Source organism: Anneissia japonica, unplaced genomic scaffold, assembly GCF_011630105.1.
Source record: "Anneissia japonica isolate Jap-2015-1 unplaced genomic scaffold, ASM1163010v1 scaffold288288_len553704_cov182, whole genome shotgun sequence".
In the NCBI taxonomy this organism is placed as follows: Eukaryota; Metazoa; Echinodermata; class Crinoidea; order Comatulida; family Comatulidae; genus Anneissia; species Anneissia japonica.
In genome coordinates, this window is record NW_022702993.1 from 545108 (window position 1) to 557548 (window position 12441).

General features: G+C 33.5%; 1 protein-coding gene across 3 annotated transcripts; it reads right to left on the reverse strand.

Moving 5' to 3' along the window:
- Positions 1-2102: 2102 nt before the first annotated feature.
- On the reverse strand, positions 2103-11917 carry LOC117104191. Of its 3 annotated transcripts, XM_033244892.1 has the most exons (6): positions 11672-11917; positions 10862-10935; positions 8114-8401; positions 5743-6043; positions 3968-4023; positions 2103-3712 (listed from the first exon to the last, which is right to left on the reverse strand). In XM_033244892.1, exons 1-6 carry the CDS (start codon positions 11752-11754, stop codon positions 2538-2540), a joined length of 1977 nt encoding a protein of 658 aa, XP_033100783.1. In that variant the 5' UTR covers positions 11755-11917; the 3' UTR covers positions 2103-2537. The 3 variants fall into 3 exon arrangements, with proteins under 3 accessions (XP_033100783.1, XP_033100785.1, XP_033100784.1); XM_033244894.1 differs by lacking the exon at positions 8114-8401; XM_033244893.1 differs by having other exon boundaries at positions 8114-11262.
- Between the last annotated feature and the right edge of the window lie 524 nt (positions 11918-12441).

Here is a 12441-nt window from a genome sequence, read left to right on the forward strand (position 1 = left end):
GGCTTTATACGAGGAATACCAGTTAAGACCGTTTTATAGCAATCCGCCCCAGGGTATTTATCACAGAGATTGTTACAAATAATTATGTTAATAAGTGTTTGCGGTTCTTGTTGTAGTCCGTGTTGGCCTATGTGTAAGAGGTTCATATTATTATTTGTGTGTTTTACACTTAACAAGATCGATGTTAAATATGGGCCACTTTGTTCTCATTTTCGATAGTGTTTAAAAGAAGAGAGGTGTTAGGGTTAAAGGTAATTACTAATGAAGACTCGGGCAAACATTGCTAAAAAAAAGTATGATTTCAGGTAATAATAAAATCAGTTGTGTCCTTAAAATGAATAATTCCTACTAAAAATGTTTGTTTTCTTGCGAAATATAAAAGAGTTATGGTGATTAAAGATACTGTAATATTATATTATAGTTTGAATGGAAACTATTTCAAAAGGATAAGTAGCCTATAAATATTGTATATAGTGTTCATAAATACAAGCGAACAATATTGAAAAAATAGGAATAAAGAAACGCATGACTTTCTATTATATCTTTTATTAAAATGTCAGAAAAAAAATTAATAAGACAAATAGAAAAATGGCATGGCAATTGTACACTTTGACCTATGTGCATGAATTTCAAGTGAAAGTAAAAAAAAAAAGGAATAATGTTAAGATATTTTAAGAAGCCATATTGAATAACAGTTTACAAATTATACTGTGTATGCTGAACTTATGAATAAAAGTGGGACGACCCCACAAAAGAGAAAAAAAATACTTTAATAGATATTATTAATTATACAATCCAGACTGTCAATATAAAATAATTTAATAAGCCTAAAGATAATGTCAATAACATACATATAATATACAAAAAAAAAAGGAAAGTCGACAAAGCATAACATTACAATCAGTATAAACCACTACAATTAAGCTAAATTTCAATCTGTTAAACAAAATCATAAATTCTCTGAGCATACAACATTTGAGGCTACCGCACATGTTTAAAGTAACGAGTTTTATTTTCTTTTGTTTATAATTTAAAATCATTACTACTACTATCATAATAAATAATAATAATAATAATAATAATAATATCAGTAATAACATTAATAATAATAATAATAATAATAGTAATAACATAATGACGATTACTAGTGTTGCAATTAATGCTTAAATGTCGACATTAGCTGTTTTAACATTTTAAATATCAATAGGCCTAGCAACTACAATAACAGTAAAAATAGTTTTAGTAATAATAATAATAATAAGCAGTTTTCGCCCCACGACCTTAACGTTAACGGATAACGTCGTAATTTATTCATCTTGCGTTGCAGAGTACGTTAAAATTCATGATTTTACGTGCTCGACGTACTTTAAATACGGGTTTGCGCATGCGTATTTCGATTTGTTTTGTTTTATTGAATAACAGTTTACAAATTATACTGTGTATGCTGAACTTATGAATAAAAGTGGGACGACCCCACAAAAGAGAAAAAAAAAATACTTTAATAGATATTATTAATTATACAATCCAGACTGTCAATATAAAATAATTTAATAAGCCTAAAGATAATGTCAATAACATACATATAATATACAAAAAAAAAGGAAAGTCGACAAAGCATAACATTACAATCAGTATAAACCACTACAATTAAGCTAAATTTCAATCTGTTAAACAAAATCATAAATTCTCTGAGCATACAACATTTGAGGCTACCGCACATGTTCAAAGTAACGAGTTTTATTTTCTTTTGTTTATAATTTAAAATCATTACTACTACTATCATAATAAATAATAATAATAATAATGAAGGTTATGGTTAACCACCGAGATAGCGTACGGTATCGTATCCATAGCCACTGCCTTATTTTAGCTATCAACGTATATAACATAAATCATCAGACAATTGTATGGATTTTAGAAATACTGTAATTTATTGGAGAAAACCAATATTTTACCTTAGGTGTATTTGAATATATATATTTATATATATATATATATAATAATAATAATAATAGTTGGATTTGTATATATATAAAATATATTTAATATGCCTATAAATCATTAATCATTATGTCGTTATTATTATCATATCGTTATTATTATTCCTTTTTATATTGTTATCAATAATATTTTATTTTGTTTTTATTAATGTAGCTGTTATTATTGTTACGTGGGTGTAAATTAAGATAAAAAAATTAAAAGGCAACGATTTAAAACACTTTTATATGAATTATTTCTTGTTTCACCATGCAAGACTTTAAGTACTACTAATAAATGATAATAACTAGCAACAGTACTCTACTAATAACCTATGTTAGAATTGAAACCCATTCTTTGGCAAGTTTACATTTTGGACTTGAAAAAGAACAAGATTCATAAAAATTGTCACTGGAAGTAAACTCCAAAAAGTAAATTATCCCGTGTTGTACAATCCCTGTATTTCTTTTTCTAGATTTTATTATTTTTAATGTCATTTATATTTTTTAAAAAAAGGATATACTTTAAAATCAATATCATACAAGTTTCGCCCATGTGGTTTAAATCAATCCATGCGCTGGTTCTACTGACAGTTTGAGTTTTCCATAGCTAGCATCGATCACACTTTCATCCGTGTTCAGAAATTTCCTGTTAAGATGAGAATATTCCTCTGACTCTTCATCAAAAGCAGGGGTGGGTATCAGCTTATTGTAGTCGTCAGTTACGTCATCTGGAACTCTAGTGCGAATGAGGTGATTTAACGTATCGTATGGTCCTTCGTTGGAATCATTCACACCAAGCCTCAGTTCAGCATAAGCATCATCATTTTGAAGTGATCTAACGTTCAATTTATTTATGACGTCACTGCCCTGGTCTATCACCTGCATGTAATTATTCGATCGATCTGCATTACCCATCGGTTTCTGTTGATATTGATTTTCTCCCTGGTAGGTAGTATAAGCGTACTCATACTCAACATCACTCTCTGCCTCCTCAGCGTTAGGATCAGGAGGTACGATTGCGGTAGACCTACTTCCATCTTGTTGGAGACACATGTATTCAGATTGCAATCCGCCCATCTTCGGAATGTCGGTATTACTAGGTTTTACTCTTACATTAGATGTCGGATCAGTGGCGTCACTGTCTTGCTTCTTCGGCAAGGTGTAGTATACAGGTGAATCCGTTGGTACTTTGTCGTTGTCAGTCCGGGTATTCATAGGAAAGCTAGCGTATGAATATTCAGATTCAGGATCCTTTTCAGTTGCAAACGAACCTGTGTTCGTTGTAGTATTTGTATCATGTTGAAGTACCATGTATTTAGATTTCGATGTATTCTGTTTTTGTATGACGTCACTCTCCTCCTTTTGCAGTGCGCAGTACTCAGGTGAATCATTTGATGCTTCCTCGTTGTCCATCCGACTTTTCCCAGGATAGCTAGCGTAAGAATAATCTGCCTCAGTCTTTATCTGTCGTTCAGTCGAACCTGAGTTCGTTGTGGTGCTTGCATCATGATGAAGAAACATATATGTAGATTGAGATTTACTCTCCTCCTCCTTCTGTAGTGTGCTGTAATAAGTTGAATCATTTGGTGTCACTGCGCTAACTGTTGACATCAGTCGCTCCTGTCCGTCACCTGGGTACCTACCATATTCATTTGCAGGCTTTTCTGTTGTCGCATCGTGCAATGCATTGTGCCTAGGGCTGATGTCAGATATTTCCATGCTATGTGATTCATCTACAATAAAAATAAATATGTTGGACATTTTTTAAACATACGCCATGGCCACATGTTTAATTATTCAGAATACACTTCCAGCAATAGGCCTATATAAGTATTTTACTGTTATACTTTCTATTAGATACATTAGTTGTTTTCACTTCAATGCGCTTACTATGTTACCTTGAAATTATGCTTATATTAAGTACAAATTTAGGCCTATTATATAGTAATGTGTTGGCTACATTGTGTCTAGAAAGAGAGTACACGTACTTGCATTGGTCATATAGATACTATTTGTCATTTCATGCGACACTGAATGTGGAGACCTAAATTTAAAAAAAAATAAAACAAAACAAAAATAAATAAATAAACACATATTAAAATGTAAATTACTGTAATTAATAGGTTTTATGTTAGATTATGCTACATCATATTTTTGATTTGTACCGTGGATGTGTTTACAATAGTGGTGCCATGATTTGCCAGATGGGGTGGGGTCCGTCAGATCGACGAAGATCACGGGATATAGAGTCGAAGCTTAATTCGTTTAGAAAGACGGTACTATAATGGCCATTTCACCTGTTCAGAGAGTTGTTTTACAACATATTTCCCAAAATCTTTTTCAAAACAAAAATATTTAACGATTTATGTACGAAAGAGTTGGGAATTGGCCAGTCCCTGTCCGACAGGGACTTAAATCATGGCTTGCCGGCTCTGGCTTTGTGTGGTAACAGACAAGCTACAAATCTAGTTGGAACAAAAACAATTCAATATTGTAAACATACGTAACCTACGAAAATACTATGTGAAAAGCAATTATTTTACATTTTTAACATAGAACCAACAATTGATTTATTGAGATTTTTTTTTTGTTGTGTTTGTTTAAAAGAAAATTTTCATTATAAGTGTAGGTTTTGCATGTTTAATTTCGATAAACAAAAATGACCTACTAATAATCCAGTGATTTTTAAAATCATGTCCTATATTTTTCACATTACATTAATTTCTGAATGGTATGCCTACTAATTATTTTCTAATGTTTATTAGTATAGGTATTATAAAAGTACAATTTACGTACTTCCAATAAAAAAAAAGTGTTTTTTGCCTACGGTCCCTAATATCTATCATATACATTTCGTATAACCTGATCCTATTTTGATTATTATTAATTTTAGTACTTTAGCCTAATTATTATTAATTTTAGAACATTGCCTAAAACAATCGCGTTCGCTGCCAGCGACGAGTATACTCGCGCCACAGGGTTTGCTGAGGGCGCTAGGGACGACTACCTACTCGTCAAATCTGGGTTAACATTCTAGCGGTTATTTCTGCATTGTTATACATGAACCACAGACTTAATAAAGGCTGATAATTCGGGGAAAAGATACACCTAGACGATAACGTACAAATAACGTATGTAGCCTATTTTTGTTGTGTTATGTTGGCAGCAGGAACATTTTTTTAACGTAGTATAGTTTAGCAAAATCTAATGAATTATTCATAATTCTCCTTATTGAACGTAATTTGCGAATATGCTTTTTTCAAGTCTGATATTCATCAGCTGCTTTGTACATCGCGATGGGACCTACTTTTCAGCCCTTGATGGGCCTTAATGTATATGAATCAATTTAAAGTAAAACCAGTGATGAATTATTTACTTACAATACAGACCACATCTTCATTTTCATGTATACCTTGTAAGCCAAAAGGTATCGGATTGCTTCACAGTTTTGTACATGATAAAATATAACACTATCAGATCCTGAAGAAGGTTCTTTAAGTCTGGTTAATTAGCATTTACGGTATCTGTCTTACCATAATCATTATTACAACCTCGACATTTAAAATGAATGTTTGTACAAGTATACTTGTTTTGGAACACGGGATAGAACCTTAAAATAGGTCTGGTCATCAACGTGTTATCAACTATTATAGTTTTATATCCGATATTTGGTTTTTGTTTGATAACAAATAACATGGTCATTAAACAAACACGTAATAATCCTTATCCGATATAGTATTTAAATGAAAAATTAAATACTTGCCCATTTTTTTTTCTTTTTTTAAAATACAAAGTCAGTGTTGCAATGCCGATTAGTATAAACACAGATACAACTGATCCTACGGAAACTTCGACTAAAGACTCTCCTTTATTCTGCCGTTCCAGTATGCCAGTAGTGGTTGGTGGAGTCGCCTTGCCTCCATATGTTACTTCTCCTTTATCTGTTTTCTGTCCTGTTCCCACGAATTGTTTGGTAGTACTCTCTCTATTACCACCTTGACCATCTTTAGAATCAGTGAATACTGATGTACTAATTTTAGTCAATTCAGTCACGTGTGGCATTTCTGCATATAAATTATGAAAAGCTATCATTTGATTTAATTTTGAGAATTGCATATTGATTTTTAAATCGCTGGGTGGAAGAATAATTAATAGATTGGTGGATGGATAATTGGAAAGATGGTTGGTTGGGAGGATCGATGAATGGATGGATGGATGAATGAATGGGTGGTTGTAATTTGGTGGCAACGGATCTAGGGTACAATTAATGGCCGGCGGCAAATAAACAGTTGACAACAGGCTTAGTGGCAAAAAGCCGATTGGCAACAGGCCTAGGTGACAAAAGGCTGGATGGATAGATGGATAAATGTAGGCCTACTGTGTTGATGGATGAATTTAATGAGTAATCCTGAGACTGGTTGTCTCAGATTAATCTGACGAACACCGTGGAGTCACTCTTGGATTCAGATTACTCATTATATACCTGAGACAACTGTATAAAGTTGCTTTATGCAAATTTTCTGTCACGGAACCGGTTGGTACCAATCAATGTCAACCTATTTGGTGCACGCTTACTTATAATGGTCTTTATAAGTAAACCGTGACGTCATTACTGTTACTTTCAATGTTATTTTCCTATCCCAAATCGTGCACTATATTTTCATTAGTGCACAGTTTGCTAAATGTTTTTCGGTCCGTTTGCAAAAGGCCAATTAAACTTGCATAAATCGCCATATCGCGCACCGCGATTAAGTTTAGGCTAGTGTGTTTTACACCTACACACAACGACTTGCGCCTGCGAAAAGAAAGGGAGGACAGTTGCCCAATCTTGGTTTGTTGACAAGTGGTGAATTTTAAAAATGACATTAGAAGACGGTACATTAGGACCCAAAGAAAATAACTTCAAATTCAATATTAAATATAAAAAATAAGCAATTTCTTGTTTTAAAGTACCCAAAAAAAAAAAACTAAAACTGAACATCTAATAGGAATATCTGGAAACCTAGACGCAATGAAAGAATCCTAGATTGATTCGTAAGCCTAGGCCTAGATGACATCAAAACACGATTTTACTAATATGATAAATTTGTTTTTATTTCCTTGACAAATACATATCAAAGTAGTAACCCGTGACAATTTCTTCAAACACTATCACATATATATTCATCGTATTGTGTAAAAGTACATACCATTTCAACTGTTGTGTGCTAGTGCATACTGCAACAACAATCTGCGTACCCATAGCTAAATGTAATTTGCACACAGATATACTGGTTACATAACTATAGCAAGCGATTACAACAATTTATAAAACTAACATTAAACGACGGTATTTGACTTATAAACTAATTATTATAGTGCTTATTTATACACTAAAAAAATATTATACTTAGATTAGATTAATGCATTTATAAAATCCTATGGCCTTTCAGACGCTCAGTAGTTGTATTCATGCATTGCTCTGACCTTCGTATAATAATTTTTACTAGTATATGATACGCAATTATACTTATTGCTTATTATCCGTATAAGTATCTCATTCATTGACTGGATTTTGAACTAATCAAATAATTGAATGATAATAATTGGAATAATAAAATATAGATTCATTGTTTGGTCGGACCTACTAAATCATATTTATCTGATTTACAATATTGAAAATTGCTTAACAATTATTAGGCCTATACTAGTACCTGAATTACTCGCTGCGTCTTTACATACCTGATCAGTACCAATCAATGCACCGCTCATTAAACACAGGACAAGAATAAAATTTAAACTTCGTATTGAAGCCATTAAATAACCACCACAAGCCAATTGTGTTATCAACTGGTCCGTTGCTGCACAGGACCCGTTGCCAGCCAAAGCCAGTTGCAGCCAATCCCATACCAGCGGTTAGGAGAGGCGGGATCGATTGTCTCGCTTAATTTCCCCCATTTGTAGGCAAAGAATAAATACAGTATACATTACGTTTCATATTAGTTAGATTTGTATTTATCTTTGTATTCTGAGCTCTATAAATTGAAAACCATTAACCATTAAATGGGTCAAACTTTAAAAAAAATTGATGTTGATAGTGATGATGATAATTATAATAATGATGTTGATGATAATGATGATGATGGTGCTCTTACCTTTATCTTCACACGTATAAAAAACTTGGAGATATTTGAACACTCCAAAACACGGATCTCCGAATACCCCATTTTCTGCTTTTACAACGCATGAACTTTGGTATTGGCAAGCCTCCTGTACCTTTTGGAGCGCCGATTCAGCGATACAGCATGTTTGACGGACATGATCATTTAGGCATGTTTCTGTGTCAAGACGGCCATACAACGTACTGTGGATGTCAAGTGTACTTTCTCCTTCACAGGTAAGGTTCAAATCTGTTCCTTCGCATGCAGTTTGTATACTCTCTTCTGATTGGTTCAGTTGACAAAGCGTGATCATAATAGATTAATATCATCACAATAATGATGATAATAATAATATTAATAATAAAATTAATAATAATAATAATAATAATAATAATAATAATAACTAAAAAATATGTTCAATAGAACATGAACTAAATCAGATTATTTCTGGTAAATTTGAGTTAAATTGGATAATTTTGATAATGTAATCTTTCTACTTTAGCATTTAGTGTCACAATCATTATCTATCAGCCCAAAAACTGTGAAAATGCTCCTAATCAAGTGCTATGTTTCTTGTGGCAGAAATAGACTTCAATCATTTTAGGGTTTTGACTCTATGTGTCCTTTGACCATAAGCTGAAAACACCCCATCGATGGTTCTGGTTCTAGTGGGTAAAGCCGACCCCCTAAGGACTCCAAAAGTGTAGGATTAGGAGTATAACAGGAGGTGTAGAAATAGAGTCATTGATAGGAAAGGTCCACCGCTGTAGTTTAAGACGCGCAGCGTCATTCATGAACAGGCTTGCCGTTACCGCCACAGGCCGCATTGGACGTAATAGCAAAGATACTAGAAACACAAGATAGAGTTCTCCACAGAAAAAAGGTGTTCTACCGCAATGCATGGTGGGAATACAAAAATGGCCCCGTACGGCTGGATCTAAAAAAAAACTCTACCAAACTTTCGTTACCAAGTCGTCGCGTATTTAATTGTCAATTCCCAAATAAAAAATTGTACACCGCGATGCGGTATGGCGACGTACGGCAGTGGAGGACGTTGCTCTGCAATAAATTGCAACACATCGTATAAGACTCCTAGATACACCACTGCATATGTTATAATCGAGGGAGAATTAGCATTACAATTATTAATTTCTCATATCATAAGGCTGCCAATTAAGCCTAATATATTCCCAAGGATCTCACATTGACAAGCCCCGCCGAAGACAAGGTCTGTATGTATTGGGTGCCATACGCAGCAAAAGTCCATGTTAAAATCAAAATGTAATTGCAAAATTCAATATCTTATTTATCAAGACGTAGGCGTAAATTTCTCAAAATGTAGATCTAGTTTCCCAAAATGAAGTTCTAATTTTTTCAAAATTTTAATTTCAATTCAATTCAATTCAGTATAAAGTTTATTTCCACATCATCAACACAACATACATAGACGGAGAAATACATAAGCAAAAACAATAATGGATAAAAATGTAGGCCCATCAGAACATTTAAATATAGTGGAAAAAGGGTCGCCACAGCAAGCAAGCTTTATAACGAGCGCCCATTGATTATGAAATAAAATTAATAACAAATTAATAATTTATATGGTTTACTTCAGCTAACTTTTATCCATGTTAATTCAGTTTTTAATGGGATAGAAAAAATATTATCACAAGTTTTAATATATATTTTATGCGAAATTCGATGTTGATACTGTATTTGATTGATGACCTTTCGACCTCCTGTAACATAACTAACGATGTAATTACACTGTCCTTTATACCAAATGATAGGAAACATATCATTCTACACTTGATACTGAAAAGAAAATATATTCAATTGGTAAAAAGTTGTGGGCATAAATTTAACCCCTACCCAAATAAATCTCCCAAATTCTAATGCCTACAGAAACTGGTATACCTATCTTCGATGTCGGTTTATAGCCACTGGCGACCAGATATCGCTTGAGTAATAAGGCATTTTTGAAGGTTAGACATAAAGGTAACTAAAAAAATGACAGGAATAAAGCAGGGAGTGCACCTTTTTGGTTTCTAGCCTCTGGACTAAAAGTCCTGTTTTTTTGCCATTGCATACCGGTATGTGCCAAGGACACGATCGTGCTAGGTTATCTGTGACAGAAGTAGTCCTTCATAAAATTTGGGGGTTTTTCAACCACTTAAAAAAGCACGGTTTACATTGATTTTACTCGTAAAAAAAGTGTCAACCCACAACCAAACTTTCTTTACATGGGGCCACATGATTTTATGATTAAACTAACTAGAGTAACAGCATATCGAAATACTGTAAAACCTCGAATATAATCCAATTGGCTTAATCTAAAGATGAAGAATCCCATCTCGAATTTAGGCCATCACCCCCTCTTCTTTAGTTTGCAAACCTCGAAAGGAATCCCATCCCTCAAAGAAGACCATGGGCTTCTTTTCAAGATAGCAGGGCTTTTTTCGAGGTAGTAGATTACGGTACACGGTACATAAATTTCAAAGAAACAAAATACATTGAAAACACGTTTGCTTTACTGTAGACGGTTGTATAGGTTATTTAATGTCGGTTAATACAGACTGTCGTTACTGTAGCCTTGGGTATTGTTTTGTAGTAGTAATTCTCAATACTAATAGCATTCATTTTTAAAAGAAGCACTTTAAATCATAATCATTACATTATTATTAGTTTTTTTTTCAGGCTGTCTACTACTTTACAAATTATATAAATAAGTACAGTAATTACCTTGCCCTGGAGTGTGTGGTACACACAAATTGCATAATGTTTCGACATTTGAGAAGAAGCATCTTTTGCATCCACTTATATAAAATCACATAAAATACAAAATGAGAGAGAAACGTATTTAATTTTAACATAATTGCCATAGGCCTAGTTCTATCTGTATGTAGCCATATGAAGAAAGGTGATCTTATTTTCCAAAACAAAATTGTGGTGATTAATGTTGTAGTAAATGTGCCTCCGCAGTTGGTACCGTATATTACTGTATGTCACGCCAAAATTGCTAAAGCTAAAATTGGTCCACCGGGTCGATTTTAGCCGCTAAAACCGGTTCCCCTTAGATATCATTGGTCCATCGGCCTGGCCGCTTATAACGCGTCTGCTGTCCGTAAGTATGATTGTTTCTGCTGTGGAGTGCAGGGAAGTAATAAGTTATGCTTCTCCCACACTTAAAAAATCTTTTGCAGTGACAGAATAATTCGTATTAAGCTTTTGTGGACGTGCTTGGCCTAGGTTTGGGCCTAAAATGGAACACAAGACTGATTTATTCGTTTTAAATACTCCATATAGTTGTTCTATTACATGAAAATAAAGGGGTCAGTAATTTCTTTGAAATGAATGTTCATGTATTTCGTCGTGGCGTTAAGCAAGCACACAGCCAAAACAGAACAAGGTAAAAAGTAAACTAAAGTGGACCAATACGATTTACGATCATATCCTTTAACTTCTTTTTCTAATCAAATTTCTCCTGACAGGACATAAAAAATGGTAAAACTAATCAATCCGCTTATTACAGGCTAGGTTACTTAGACTTACTTGCATGATGGTTGAGTGTAGACACAAAATGACATCGAGACCAAAATCAAACCACCGTAGCATGTTGCGGTATATGACAGCATTATGAAACACGTCAAGGTGATGGTTGTCCTTTCTAAAACAATTTATGATTATTGTATAGCTTTATCAAAATAATAAACTATATTCATTTGGTACCAACCAACAAGTAAAAACATCGCATTTTAAGTCACCGAATGTAGTCGCTCTCATAACTTATACTTTAGTTCCGTGTACCAGTAATTTAACTGTTCCCTGCGTGTACGAGTCCAAGGTCATTAAATTTGATTGGTTAATAGGTGTACTATTCATTATTGTATCCTCTTCCGGTTTCCTAACCGCTTAGCGGTATGAACAGTTAAATATTAACTGTTCCCTGCTATAACTATAGTCTTCAAAGGGTAAATCCCTAACTTCCGTTTTTGCAACTTCCTCTTTTATGAACTGCACGGCAGTTTCTTGACATTCTTTTAGATAACTCTGTTCATAACTCATTAATAACCTCAACGTATACAGGTTTGTTAACAAATTTCCATAGCTTTACGTCACATACATATAAACTCGGATTTCTACGCACTCTAATAGACCGTACCTTCAAAATTAACAACACATGGTTGGGATTTTATAACGATTTAAGAAAACTTGTACTCACTTTTCAAATAGATTGTTATCCGATCTCATTAATTAATAAAACAATACATAACTACCTGAATAGAAAACTATCGCCCACCACTTTGGATCCTCCTAAAACG

Excerpts from the sequence above, each read along its gene's own strand:
- LOC117104191 (XM_033244892.1), bottom strand. The coding sequence starts at position 11,754 with ATGCTGTCATATACCGCAACATGCTACGGTGGTTTGATTTTGGTCTCG. Across the intron at positions 10,936-11,671 it reads TACACTCAACCATCATGCAA|TGGATGCAAAAGATGCTTCT; the intron begins GTAAGTCTAAGT and ends ATTTTATATAAG. Across the intron at positions 6,044-8,113 it reads TTATACGTGTGAAGATAAAG|AAATGCCACACGTGACTGAA; the intron begins GTAAGAGCACCA and ends ATTTATATGCAG.